The 11,476-nt window shown below is 40.8% G+C and overlaps 3 protein-coding genes across 11 annotated transcripts in view; 2 read left to right on the top strand and 1 right to left on the bottom strand.

Annotated features, from left to right (window-relative positions):
• Positions 1–6,459, top strand: part of cep170aa (centrosomal protein 170Aa) — a 41,231-nt gene extending 34,772 nt beyond the window's left edge. The window contains exons 16-23 of one of the 8 annotated variants that reach the window (XM_085799620.1): positions 97–147; positions 1,158–1,431; positions 1,638–1,797; positions 2,167–2,334; positions 2,446–2,534; positions 2,665–2,758; positions 2,861–2,912; positions 3,078–6,459. In XM_085799620.1, the coding sequence (XP_085655746.1) occupies positions 97–147; positions 1,158–1,431; positions 1,638–1,797; positions 2,167–2,334; positions 2,446–2,534; positions 2,665–2,758; positions 2,861–2,912; positions 3,078–3,421 (1,232 nt within the window). In that variant the 3' untranslated portion in view covers positions 3,422–6,459. Of the gene's footprint in view, positions 1–96; positions 148–1,157; positions 1,432–1,616; positions 1,849–2,166; positions 2,335–2,445; positions 2,535–2,664; positions 2,759–2,860; positions 2,913–3,077 lie in introns of all 8 variants that reach the window. The other 7 variants (XM_085799616.1, XM_085799618.1, XM_085799615.1 and 4 more) reach the window with 7 other exon arrangements.
• A 683-nt stretch (positions 6,460–7,142) lies between these two features.
• Positions 7,143–9,346, bottom strand: hint1 (histidine triad nucleotide binding protein 1). Its single transcript, XM_085799595.1, has 3 exons — positions 9,155–9,346; positions 7,951–8,055; positions 7,143–7,435 (listed from the first exon to the last, which is right to left on the bottom strand). Exons 1-3 carry the CDS (start codon positions 9,263–9,265, stop codon positions 7,271–7,273), a joined length of 381 nt encoding a protein of 126 aa, XP_085655721.1. The 5' UTR covers positions 9,266–9,346; the 3' UTR covers positions 7,143–7,270.
• lyrm7 (LYR motif containing 7) lies at positions 9,291–11,091 on the top strand. Of its 2 annotated transcripts, none has more exons than XM_085799597.1 (5): positions 9,291–9,424; positions 10,036–10,108; positions 10,191–10,261; positions 10,499–10,580; positions 10,676–11,091. In XM_085799597.1, the coding sequence occupies exons 1-5, from the start codon at positions 9,407–9,409 to the stop codon at positions 10,744–10,746; spliced, it is 315 nt and encodes a 104-aa protein (XP_085655723.1). In that variant the 5' UTR covers positions 9,291–9,406; the 3' UTR covers positions 10,747–11,091. The 2 variants fall into 2 exon arrangements, with proteins under 2 accessions (XP_085655723.1, XP_085655722.1); XM_085799596.1 differs by having other exon boundaries at positions 9,370–9,424; positions 10,033–10,108.
• Positions 11,092–11,476: the final 385 nt, after the last annotated feature.

Here is an 11,476-nt window from a genome sequence, read left to right as displayed (position 1 = left end):
CCATCACACCTCATTACTGAGTCAGTGTGTAAACATTTGTGTGTAAAACATTTCCACTGTGTTGTGACGTCCTGTGCATTGGTTTCCATCGTCCAGAGAGCTCTCAGCCCGAACCTGAGGGCGGGGACGCAGAGGAAGAGCTGATGGGTACTGTACCAGAACTGTAGAGTCTATATAGGACAGTTTGTGTGTGTTTTTGTGTGTCAGACCTGGGTCACAGCAGCAGAAACTGGTCCATGCTCCTCAAAAAGACAGCAGGTTTTCTATGTTAGAGGAGCTTTTGTTTCAAAGTGAAGTATTCATCCCCTGAAAAAGGTGATTTCTACTTGTAACAATTAATATAAACTAAGATAACTAAGGTCTTTGCACTCTCAGTTAATGTAAAGACCTTTTTAAGGACAATACTTGGCTTTATTACATTTTACAGATGACAGATGACATTTTTGTTTGAAATATTTTCCAGCTGAAAATCTTGTGCTATTGCAACACATAAAGACATTTCACAGCACAAACTTGAAGTGTGATGACCCAGCTCTAGCATTGGTTGCAGTGTTAACTCTGTGTCTCCTACTATCCATCTAGTAATGTTGTGATGAAGACCCAAATGCTCTACTCACATTTGAATTATATTACAACATTGAAGCTCAAACTGCAAAAAAAAAACATGAGCAAACAGTTTTGGAACAATGCTCCACCTTGTGGAGACTTTTGTAGTTGTTCAGTGCTTGGTTTACTCCTGAGAGTGAGAGAGCATGGCGTTGTCTCATCATGGTCTTGAAGCAGCTTAACACGTCCTGGCTCTGCCAAGATTATGTTGTTGGAAGCTTTTGTTGGCTGCCTGGGATGGGGAGTTTGTAGAAAATAATCTTTTTGCTGCTGTTTTTGTTGATTTCAGTGTGGTTTTATTGTCACCAAAACATTCCTGCAGCTGTCCATTAACAATAACAGATAAAATACAATGCTTCGACTCACCGCTCCCATTATTGTTTTTAACTTTGTCAGAATAAAGCCGGATTGGCTGGGGGGCTGCCTTGGTAACAAAGCCTCTTCATGTTGACAAACTCATTTATTAACTTCATGAATAACAAATGTTGTAATGGAATGAAGTCCAGTAATATTGACTAAACTTTTGTCTCCCTCTGCCATTACCGCCACAGTGTCTAGTAGCAGCAGATGGAGACGTCTGCCGCCGGAGTACGGCTCCACCTCAGAGGAAGAGTTTGGCTCCAACCGTAATTCTCCAAAACATGGCGGACGTTCGCACGTGCGGCCTCATCACATCGTCCCACACCGCGGCTCGAGGCTCAGCACCACCTCGAGCCCCGGCTCTGCCACAGTGACAGGCCCGGGTGGAGTGGTGATGAAACATCGTATGAGAGAGCAAGAGGAGTACATCAGGGACTGGACGGCACACAGCGAGGAGATAGCCAGGTATTGATCTGCGCTGATCTGGATTCATATGAGAATTTAATCTTTCATGAGTCTATGAAATGTTTTAGAATGATCTTATAATGTTTAATAAGAGCCGTCCTGGATGGTTTAACTGTATGATTACAGGTTGTGTTCATAAAGATGTCTACCCTGAGTCCTAAAGAACCCTGTCTGATGGTTAACAGGTTATTCCCCTGTGTGCGCAGGATCAGCCAGGACCTGGCTAAGGACTTGGCTATCTTGGCCCGTGAGATCCACGACGTGGCCGGCGAGATCGACTCGGTCAGCTCATCCGGCACCGCACCCAGCACCACGGTCAGCACCGCCGCCACCACTCCAGGATCAGCTATCGACACCCGGGAAGAGGTAGGCCCTGCACGTTCCACGCAGCCGGACATACAGGAGAGCATGAGAAAGGTGCCCGATTTTCTTCTTCTATCACAACCTTACTGTGTGTGCTTCCAGTGTGCCTTTGCCATCAGCCTGTGCTAAAAAAACTTGCCTCGCCTCGCTGTTGCTGTGGAGCTTTCATTTGCTACACTCCCTTTCACTTTCATCCCTTTATTTCTTTATTTTTTTAAATATAATTTTAGCGCAATAATATTCAAATCTGGCTTATTTGCTAATTCTTCATTCCTCACAGATCACTTATCTCTATTATACATAGCTGGAATAACACTAAAAAGAAATTTGCTGTATTTCCCTCCTTGCACATCTCTTCTCGTCCTCTCCCAGTTGGTGGATCGGGTGTTTGATGAGAGCCTCAACTTCAGGAAGATCCCGCCTGTGATTTCAACCACTAAGGCGCCAGAGATCAACGGCAAACCCGTGGAGCTCCGCCCCCGTGCTCCTGACAGTCTGGAGCCCCGATCTCTGAGGAGACGCACCTGGAACCGAGAGGAGGTGAGAGACAGCTCAAAGTGCCTGACATTAAAAATATACCAACATGGAGTCGGGCCCATCGTCTCAGGTTGTCACATGTCACACGTAATTTATTTTCCTCTGTGTATTCAGGCGGTGTTGGACAGCCTACTGCTCAATTCAGTTTCTCAGCTGTCCTCTAAGATCAGACACTCTGTCGACAAAACAGCAGGAAAAATCAGGTAATTGCACTTTGTGATTTTAAAACCTTCCTGACAGCTAATTTAACCTGTCACTGAGCGTGAGCCAGCTATTTTGGTGATTGCTGCAGCAGAGAGCCGTGATGATTAAGTCCTGTTGTGTTTCCCTCAGGATTCTGTTCAAGGATAAAGACAGGAACTGGGATGAAATTGAGAATAAACTGCGATCAGAAAGTGACATACCGCTCCTGAAAACCTCCAACAAGGTGCAGAGATCTGTTGATATGAACTATAAATAATGACAAGAAAAGCACAAGCACAGTGACATTGGGAACTAATTGTTTTTCTCACCATTTGACCTCTTGCAGGAGATTTCCTCCATTCTGCTTGAACTCAAGAGAGTTGAGAAGCAGCTTCAAGGTATAGTAAAAATAATATCAAAATGTGTCACATGAATTATCCAAATCTAGGCTAAAAATACAAACCAAGGTCTAAACCTAGTGTTTATCTTAGCAGTTAATGTACATTGATTTTTACACAGGGCCTTGCAGACATTGATTTTTATCTCCCTCTCTCTTTCTCCAGTCATCAATGTCATGGTGGACCCAGACGGGACTCTGGATGCCCTGGCCAGCCTCGGTCTGACCAGCCCCACCACCCCCACCAAGCCCCACGCCACCAAAACAACTTCCCCCTCCGCCACCAGCCCTGGATCTGCGCCCTCAGCCAAAGACTCACTGCCGGAGATCCTCCCTGGTCCTGGAGGATCCACGCCCTCCACCAGGGTCCAGGCTTCCTCCGCCAGCACAGAGGAAACCACCACCACCAGAGACCCCGGTGCGGGTCTGGGTCTGGGGTTGGCAGGAGTCGGCGTATTGCCCTTCAACCGCATACGGCCGAGTGGAGAAGAGGCCATCGCACAGAAGTGAACGTAAAGAAGTCAAAGCTATTGTGAATAAACATGAGTCTGGATTGGAGTGCAGGTGGCCGCTGATCAGCGTTGACAACAAGGAGGCAGGTTTAAAAACATTTAAACAAGTTTTCTCTGACAAGAACCGTTGTCACTCTTCCTGACTACAACACTTTAGGATTATGGATATTATATGAAGATCATTTAGCAAAAGCATTACCAGACATGGCCGGAAAATGAAGTGCTTCAACTTTAAACTCTGCTGGCTTGAACCCCAGCTGATGCATCATCATGGATACACCTTTGAATGGAAAATTGACCCGTGAATGATTTGGATATAAATCGTATTATGAGCTTTTCAACCTTTAAAGGACCAGTGTGTAGGATTCAGTGGCATCTAGTGGTGAAGTTGTAGATTGCAGCCCCCGCAACCCCACCTTCAAGTAACCGAAAAATATAAAGACCCTCTCTGGAGCCGGTGTTTGGTTTGTCCGTTCCAGGCTACTGTAGAAAAGATCACAGTGGAAGAGGGCTCACTTCCTATGTAGATATGAAAAGCTCAGTGAAAGCTAACAAAAACATGCATCTTAATTCCAGGTGATGTGCACTAATGAAAAAACACAATTATGAGTGTTAGATTCAACTCCTGCCAACAGAGCCCCCATAATCCTACACACTAGTCCTTTCAACCATCCATGCTGACGGGCCAGCCTGACTCCTGGATGGACTAAACGCTACCTGGCTGCTCTTTCCATGGACAGATCTCTGTGGCTGTACAGTCTCCACTCTTCCTCCAGTCTTCTCCTCCTCTTGCCTTCTCCACGTGTCAGGACCCTACCTACACTAAGGACATGCCTTAAAAAACACATCCTCGATAGTAGCAGTGCAACCCCTAGTCCCTTCGAATAATATACAAGACAACTTTTAAGACTTTAATACAGTAATTTCAGATGAAAAAAAACAAAAAACAGAATGCATTGTAAAATAACACTTGCAAAAGATGTTCTATTTACACTATGGTGAGATGCAACACTGCAATAATTTATTAGCTCTTGTTCAGTACAAAGAATATTTCAGCAGCCTTAATAAGTAACCACCTCGACCAACTACACCGTCATAAACAGACATGCTCTATGCCTGAAACTCTTCACAAATTAAGCAGAAGTTTTATATATTTCATAACTATAACTGTCCGTCCATGAAACCATCTCTCCAACTGACTCTGTTGAAAAATGATTTGTAGTGCCTCCCCATCTCAGTGCTCAACTACCTTTCCCTCACCCATTATCTTGTACTCTCTCCTCCCCCTTCCCTTTCTTCCCAGTGCTTGGGATTTAAAAAAGAAAATGTTGCACCAAGTTTGTCACTTCAGTAGCATGTACAGGACAGAGCTGAGAGCTTTCTACCTGCCGGTTGGTGTCTGTGTTGATATTACTAACACTGAATAGTAGTTTACACACACTAGTTAACAGGCTTTGGGAAACCAATGATCATTTTCAGTCTATATAATCACTTGCCAAAGTAAACCATTTTCGTTGTATTGTCATTTTCAGACAGTAGAGCCATCTTGAAATTCATCTCTTGTGACATGGCAGTTCATACTGTGTGTTTAAGATGGAGGCAAAGTTCCTCTGAGATTCACCTCTTTCTCTGAATGTCAAGACCCTTTTTTTCTGTCAACAAATCAAAGATGCAAAAAGCTTATTTATTATACTGAGACTCTAGTTTAATCATTGCTGCCATATCCTTCTTTGGCCTATGTGACATGGCCTGTCAGAATCAGTGCTCTTAGCCTTAAGCTATAGTCAATCCACTCAAGTGTCCTATGATTTCCAATTGGCTTTTTCTTTTCTACTTTCTAAACTGATGCACTGCATTGATGAGCAAAGAAAATAAGTGTTTAAACTAAATATTTTATAATATTTAGATACTGGTATTGTAGATACTGCAGAACTCTTGCTTTTTATTGATGCTTTTTAGTCGCAAGGAATTTTCATTTTCTTTATCTGTCGCTAAACAATTTGAGCTCATGTACATGCAAAACCTGAACATTGGAAAAGCTGCTGGATCTAGTTTTAGTTAATGTCTTGTCAAAAAGAAAAGAAAAAGAAGAACATGGGCAAAAAACAAAGAGGCCTTTTGTGGTTCAAATTGTTTTCTTTGAAGAACGTCAGTCAGTAGAGATGATCACATTTGCTCTGTGGATTTGTAATACGGCTTCATATCAGTGTAAATAGAGAAGGAGCAGTGGGAGGAGTCCCAGCGTCCTGATGCTGCAGGGTTGCAGACAGACGGTATAGTTAACCTCTTTCTCATTGACTTTGCTGCTTTTCAAGTTACTTTATGGGAACTAACCATTTTCTGAATCTCTCTTCACCTTATAGTCTGTGTTCTAGAGTAAGATGACTTTAAGGCAGTGTATTAGTACTTAGATATTCTCACAATAGTGAATTTAGGTACCAGGATACAAGTTCATTTCCTTCTCTCTATACTGTACTGTACATTGTCTTTCAATGCCTCCAAGTGCCCACTTTGACTATAGAAGGGCATTGATTAAAAGAACAAAAAAGATGCTAGTTGTCTAAAAAAAATGATTTTGCACATCAGATTGTGGTGTTTTCTTTTTTTTTCATACAGTAGCGAAGAAGCAGTGAAAGGCTGCGAACGTCAAATGGTTTGACAAAGAATGATATCTCTATGCCTGATATCAGAAGTGACTGCCTTGCCACTCCTGAACTATTCTGTCTGTGCAAACGACGCCTCTAATTGTGTTACTTGTTTGTTTTTTGTTTTTTTTTCTCCCCCCATTTTATCAAAAAAAACAAACGAAAGACAAACAAAAAAAATAAATACAATGTAATTAGGGGACTGTGAATGCTAGGTACATGTTTATTTTTTAAAATTCTACATTTGTCATCTGATTAGTGTCATTTTTGTAAAGAAAAAAAAACACCATTTTATTTATTTTTGTTTTAATATTTTGTGGATGTTTCATGTATTTTATATTTGTTCAACTATCTGCATTGTTTCTTACTGTTAATAAAACAGAGCCATTCACTTGTTTCTCCGGTTTCCTGTATTATCAACAATAATTACCAACAATTATCTATACCGTTATGGTATGGGTGCTGAGCTCTTTAATCAAAACCTAATTGACCTCAAATTATACTTTCCATGGTACTTACTCAGGATAAACACAAAAACAAAACCTGCGTTAATTTATTTTAAAACGGAAGTGCATATAAACTCTTCGCAAAAGGTTTAATTGTTTGTCAAGGGCTGAATACAGAAAAGAAGATCCATTCACTCCCCAGGTTAGTCATGGTTCAACTCAACATGTAAATGATTCAGCTGTCTACTACCTGCCTCTTTACGGAAATTTTTGCACATTCATCCGTTTGAATCATTTCCAATAAGAAACATCAATTGTAAACTGCACACAGGGATAAATGCAAGTATAATCTGTGCTTGGTACGAATATAGGATCTACTTCTATTTAATAACTAGTGTTTACATGAAACCTTGGCTAGAAGGCAGCACTGGATGACTAATTATCTGATTTGTCTTTTATTTATTGGCTAGAAAAAGGCACCAAGGGAAAGAGCGCAGCAGTGTTTCATATTCCAACAGCAACAACAATAAACACATTAATAACGTTATCTTCATATTTTTTGAAAGAATGTAATGTTAAACATCATTGCCTGAAGGATCTTAGCTAAAGAAAAACATGACTCTCTGTCTGTGGTTGTGAATTGAACTTTATTACAGTTTGTGTGGCTTGTTTCCCTTGACAGAACAATTGCAGTCTACATCAGACACCACAGTGGGAACATTGATAGTAGGATGGTTGATGCGGGGAGGTGTTGGTTTAGCCGGGGGGCCACTCCATCCTGCGTCCTCCCAGAATGTGGATGTGGATGTGGTAGACAGACTGGCCTCCGTCGGGCCCGTCGTTGACGACGATCCTGTAGCCTTTAGTAAGACCCGCATCCTGAGCACACTTTTTGGCGACTATCATCATGTGGCCCAACAACTAAGAGACCGAGAGAGAGAGAATTTATGAATGACAATGACATGGAAATGTATTCATGTGTGCATAAACACAAACAGGCAACTGTGAATTTAACTACAGGCCAGGGTCTGTCGATATCCAGACGAGCATTAAGGGCTCCACCTAGTGGTCACTAACAGGAAGACATTTGACAGATCATTGAAGGCAGGAATAGAGTCACTTCAGAGCAGGGGTGTCAAACTCATATTCAGGGGCCACAAAACAGCACAAGTTGATCTCAAATGGGCCAGACCAGTAAAATAATGGCATGATAACCTATAAATAAAAATATTTTTTCCCTTTGTATTAGTACATTAAGATGTTTACAGTTAATGAACTATACTTTTACAAAACATATTATGAACAACCTGAAATTTCTTTATAAAATATGTGCAATTTAAACAATATTATGCCCGATTGGACCCTCTGCTGGGCCGCACGTTTGACACCCCTGGTTTAGAGTCTATTATAAAAGCAAATGTCATCATAATATTTACCGCAGCATCACCGTCCTCAGCCTGTGACAGCTGAACAATTGGCTTTTTTGGGACGACCAGGATGTGAGTGGGAGCCTGGGGTGAAATGTCAGGGAAGGCTACACACTGAAATACAAAAGCAAAAAGGAAGAATTAAGCCTGAGCCTGATGGGGAAATTAAAAACATTAAACAAAGCAATAAATACTCCTTCAGTTTGTATGCTAACTTGTACTTTATTGTATGATATAGTTGTACTGAGTACCATGAAGATAGAGCTAGAAAGTTGTCCACCTCCTATACTGTGCAGTCTAGAGATACTGTAGTGTGCAGTACTGCAAGGAAATTAATAGTCATATCACTTCGGTTGATGACTTCAAGAACTGCTATATGTGTTTTGATATGGTGTTTTATAAAACTGCTATTGGCCATTAGTCATATTATAGACATGTAAATAACATCTGTATCTCCATGTTACATTCAGGGTCTCGAACATGTCAGGCACTGCATCTTTTGGTAAGCACTCATCATGACTTGACAACTGAGATAACACCACCAGTAGTTTTAATTTCCTTCATTAGAATAAATCTGCCACTTATTTCAAATGATCTGTTTGGTTAACTTATTAGTTAAAAACAATCTCTTTTCAGATGCATGTTTAAACTTGCCAATTCACCGTTAACATAATGCAGTAGGAACCAGAGCGGTGTCACAGGAGTCTCTGGGTGCAGCATTCAATCCAAATTTGGCACCGGACCGGTAACTTCTTATTTAAGATGCATTGAGTGCTCTGAGCCAGATTTTGGTTTCATTGTTCAAAACACGTAAATAACAACAGATGAATCTACCGGGGGTACATGCTGGAGATTTATTGCAGTCCTGGGGTAGTGGACTTTGCCAACTGTCTGCAGATGCCAACTGTCTGCAAATATAGCATGACCAACACAGTCTAACCACAGTCCATGAGTCTAACTTACTTGCTTTTGCTTGCATGCTTTTTCTGCTCTAAAGTGGCATTTAAGCAGTCAGAGTGTGACACAGGAACAGCACATGCGGCACTGCGTTTGTTTTAGTCTGTATGAACGGATATTCAAGAAATTAGAGTAACTGTCTTTCTGCAGCGCTATCGCAGAGCTAACGTTAGCTAAACGTCAAACGCGCGGGACGCTGCCACGAGCAACAGTGGCTTTATTTTACATCAAAATGTCCTTTAACATGGACGCATACCTTGTCATCTTCGTAAAGTAAATTTGCAGGAATTTCTTTGCGGACGATTTTCCCAAATATTGTGTCTCCACCCGCCTGGGCGACCTGCGCTTTCGCCGTTTCATCGGCCATGGTTGCGCAGAGTGTAGCAGACGAAGTGAAACTACACCGGTTCGTCAAACAGACTACAAGAGTGCGTCATTCGAACGTAACCTCTGATTGGTTGATATTGTAACTTCCTGTTTTCCCCCGGAAGTGGCCGAAAAAGTCAAGATGGGGACTCGTTTGAAGGTGAGGAAACATGTTTTTATGAAAAATGACATTATTCGAACAGTGTTTGTTTTTCGTTGCTTTGGCTTGATTAATGGATGCATCCGTTTCATACTTAGTTAGCGTTTTATGGTAAGTAGTTGGCACAGAATGGCGGGTAATAGTCAATAACAAATACATGTCCAAAGGAAGCCACAGAAATACAGAATGACACTGACATGACAGTAGCCTGTAATACTGTTGTAAAACTGAAATGATGACCATAATGATCTGAAAACATAATGAAAGGGAGAGGGAGTGGGAAGGTAGTTGTATAATGTTCAAAGGAAATATGTTATGATGGGGGGCGACAGAAGAGGGGAGTCAGTCAGTCAGTCAGTCAGTCATATCAATCTGTGGTTTGGAGTGGATAATACAACATATTGTTTAAACTTAGAACACATAATAAAGAGTCCAAGTTTATATTAAACCTGAGGGAAATAAAGTTGAAATTTGAATCAAGTGAGCATTCATTCATGCAGAAGGTGAAGTACAAAATGTTTATCAAAATGCATTTGATAGAAAGAAAAAAAAGAATATGCCACATGTGCTGTGCTTCACTTCAAGTAAGCTCATTGTTTTTGTTAAAGCAGGCCCTGAGCCTGTTTAAAGCTCTGCACAGAACAAGGATGGTTGTATTCAAAGAAGACAACAGAGCATTGGAAGGTGAGTTGTTGTGTCTGATGTTCACCAACCCTGAATGCATTTCCTGCAGCATCAAACTAATAACTTTGTTTCCTTCCACAAGCTGCAAGATTGAAGATCAATGAGGAGTTCAAGAAAAACAAAAACGAAACTTCAGATGAAAACATTAAGAAGGTAAAGTTTTTGATGACACAGTCTGCACTGAAATCAGTAGCCAATGAGAATGGTTGTCTCTCACAAGATGATGTTGGAAACTAATTACATGACAAATATTTTTCATGGAGGAGAAAACATTTTTCACTGAAAAAGGGTTAGTTAGGGTAGTGGGACTATTTGCTGCTGTTCAGGGCCCAGATGTTTTTAGCATCTTTCTGTATCCAGTACATCTCATAACCCCTCTGTTTCTTACAGATGATCAAAATGGCCTCAGATGTGGAAATTGTGCTTCGGGAGTCTGTGGTACAAATGGAACACGTTGGAGACAAGACACTCTGTATGATGTTATTTTTCTCCTCCTTTGTATTTCTTTACACATTTGGTACTATGCTAGAAAATGATGTGTTTTCTCTTTCACTCTGTCTGTCACAGTGCTGCGACCCAGAGAGAGCCTTCTGCTAGAAAATGTACCCTATTGTGACACGCCCAGGAAGAGGTCATGATGGACCATATGATGATAAAAAGAGACTCATTGTTACGCAGTATCATCCATCTGCAATTTAAAGGATGTATCCAACACAACATGTTGAGTTGTTCAAATCAACGCTACAAGAAGAATTGTCAATTTTTTCTTCACTGAAGCTATCAACTGCTCTGCTCTACGTTATCTGTGCTATAAACTGGATGATGATGTTTCATGTACAGTATTTTGTCAAATGTAATTTAAATGTTTTCCTTTAATTTGGAAGTTGCCTTCTTCTTAGTAGCTCATGGTTCAACTGAACCATTTGCTACTGAAAAACTATGTATTCAATGTGTGATGAATAAAGATGAGTATTCCCAAACCATCCCAGATTTCAATTGCTGTTTAAACCAATAAGTGATATAACTTGATGGTGTTTGAGCTTCAAGGTAAATTTAAAAGTACGGTACATTTAAGACATGTTTGGCACACAGCACACATACTTTTTCATGGGATCGAGGCAATCACCCATGCTGAGATTTCAAGTGTGTTTATTAAATTTGAAGGAGATATAAGTTATTGATCAAATCTTGAAAATATACAATAATAAAAGTTAACAAATAGTTTATGGAGCCACACTTATGTATATTATTCGTGTGAACAAATTGACAGAATACATGTGAAAACTCCAGATATAAAAATCTGTGAATATCACCTTCCATTTGTGAAGCAAAAAATCAGGCGGATTTGCATTTTACCCCAAGTGTCCT

Source organism: Trachurus japonicus, chromosome 15 (genome assembly GCF_045865225.1).
Source record: "Trachurus japonicus isolate A0001 chromosome 15, Traja_1.0".
In the NCBI taxonomy this organism is placed as follows: Eukaryota; Metazoa; Chordata; class Actinopteri; order Carangiformes; family Carangidae; genus Trachurus; species Trachurus japonicus.
The sequence above is the reverse complement of the archived record's forward strand: the minus strand, read 5'-3'. Positions and strand labels throughout refer to the sequence as shown.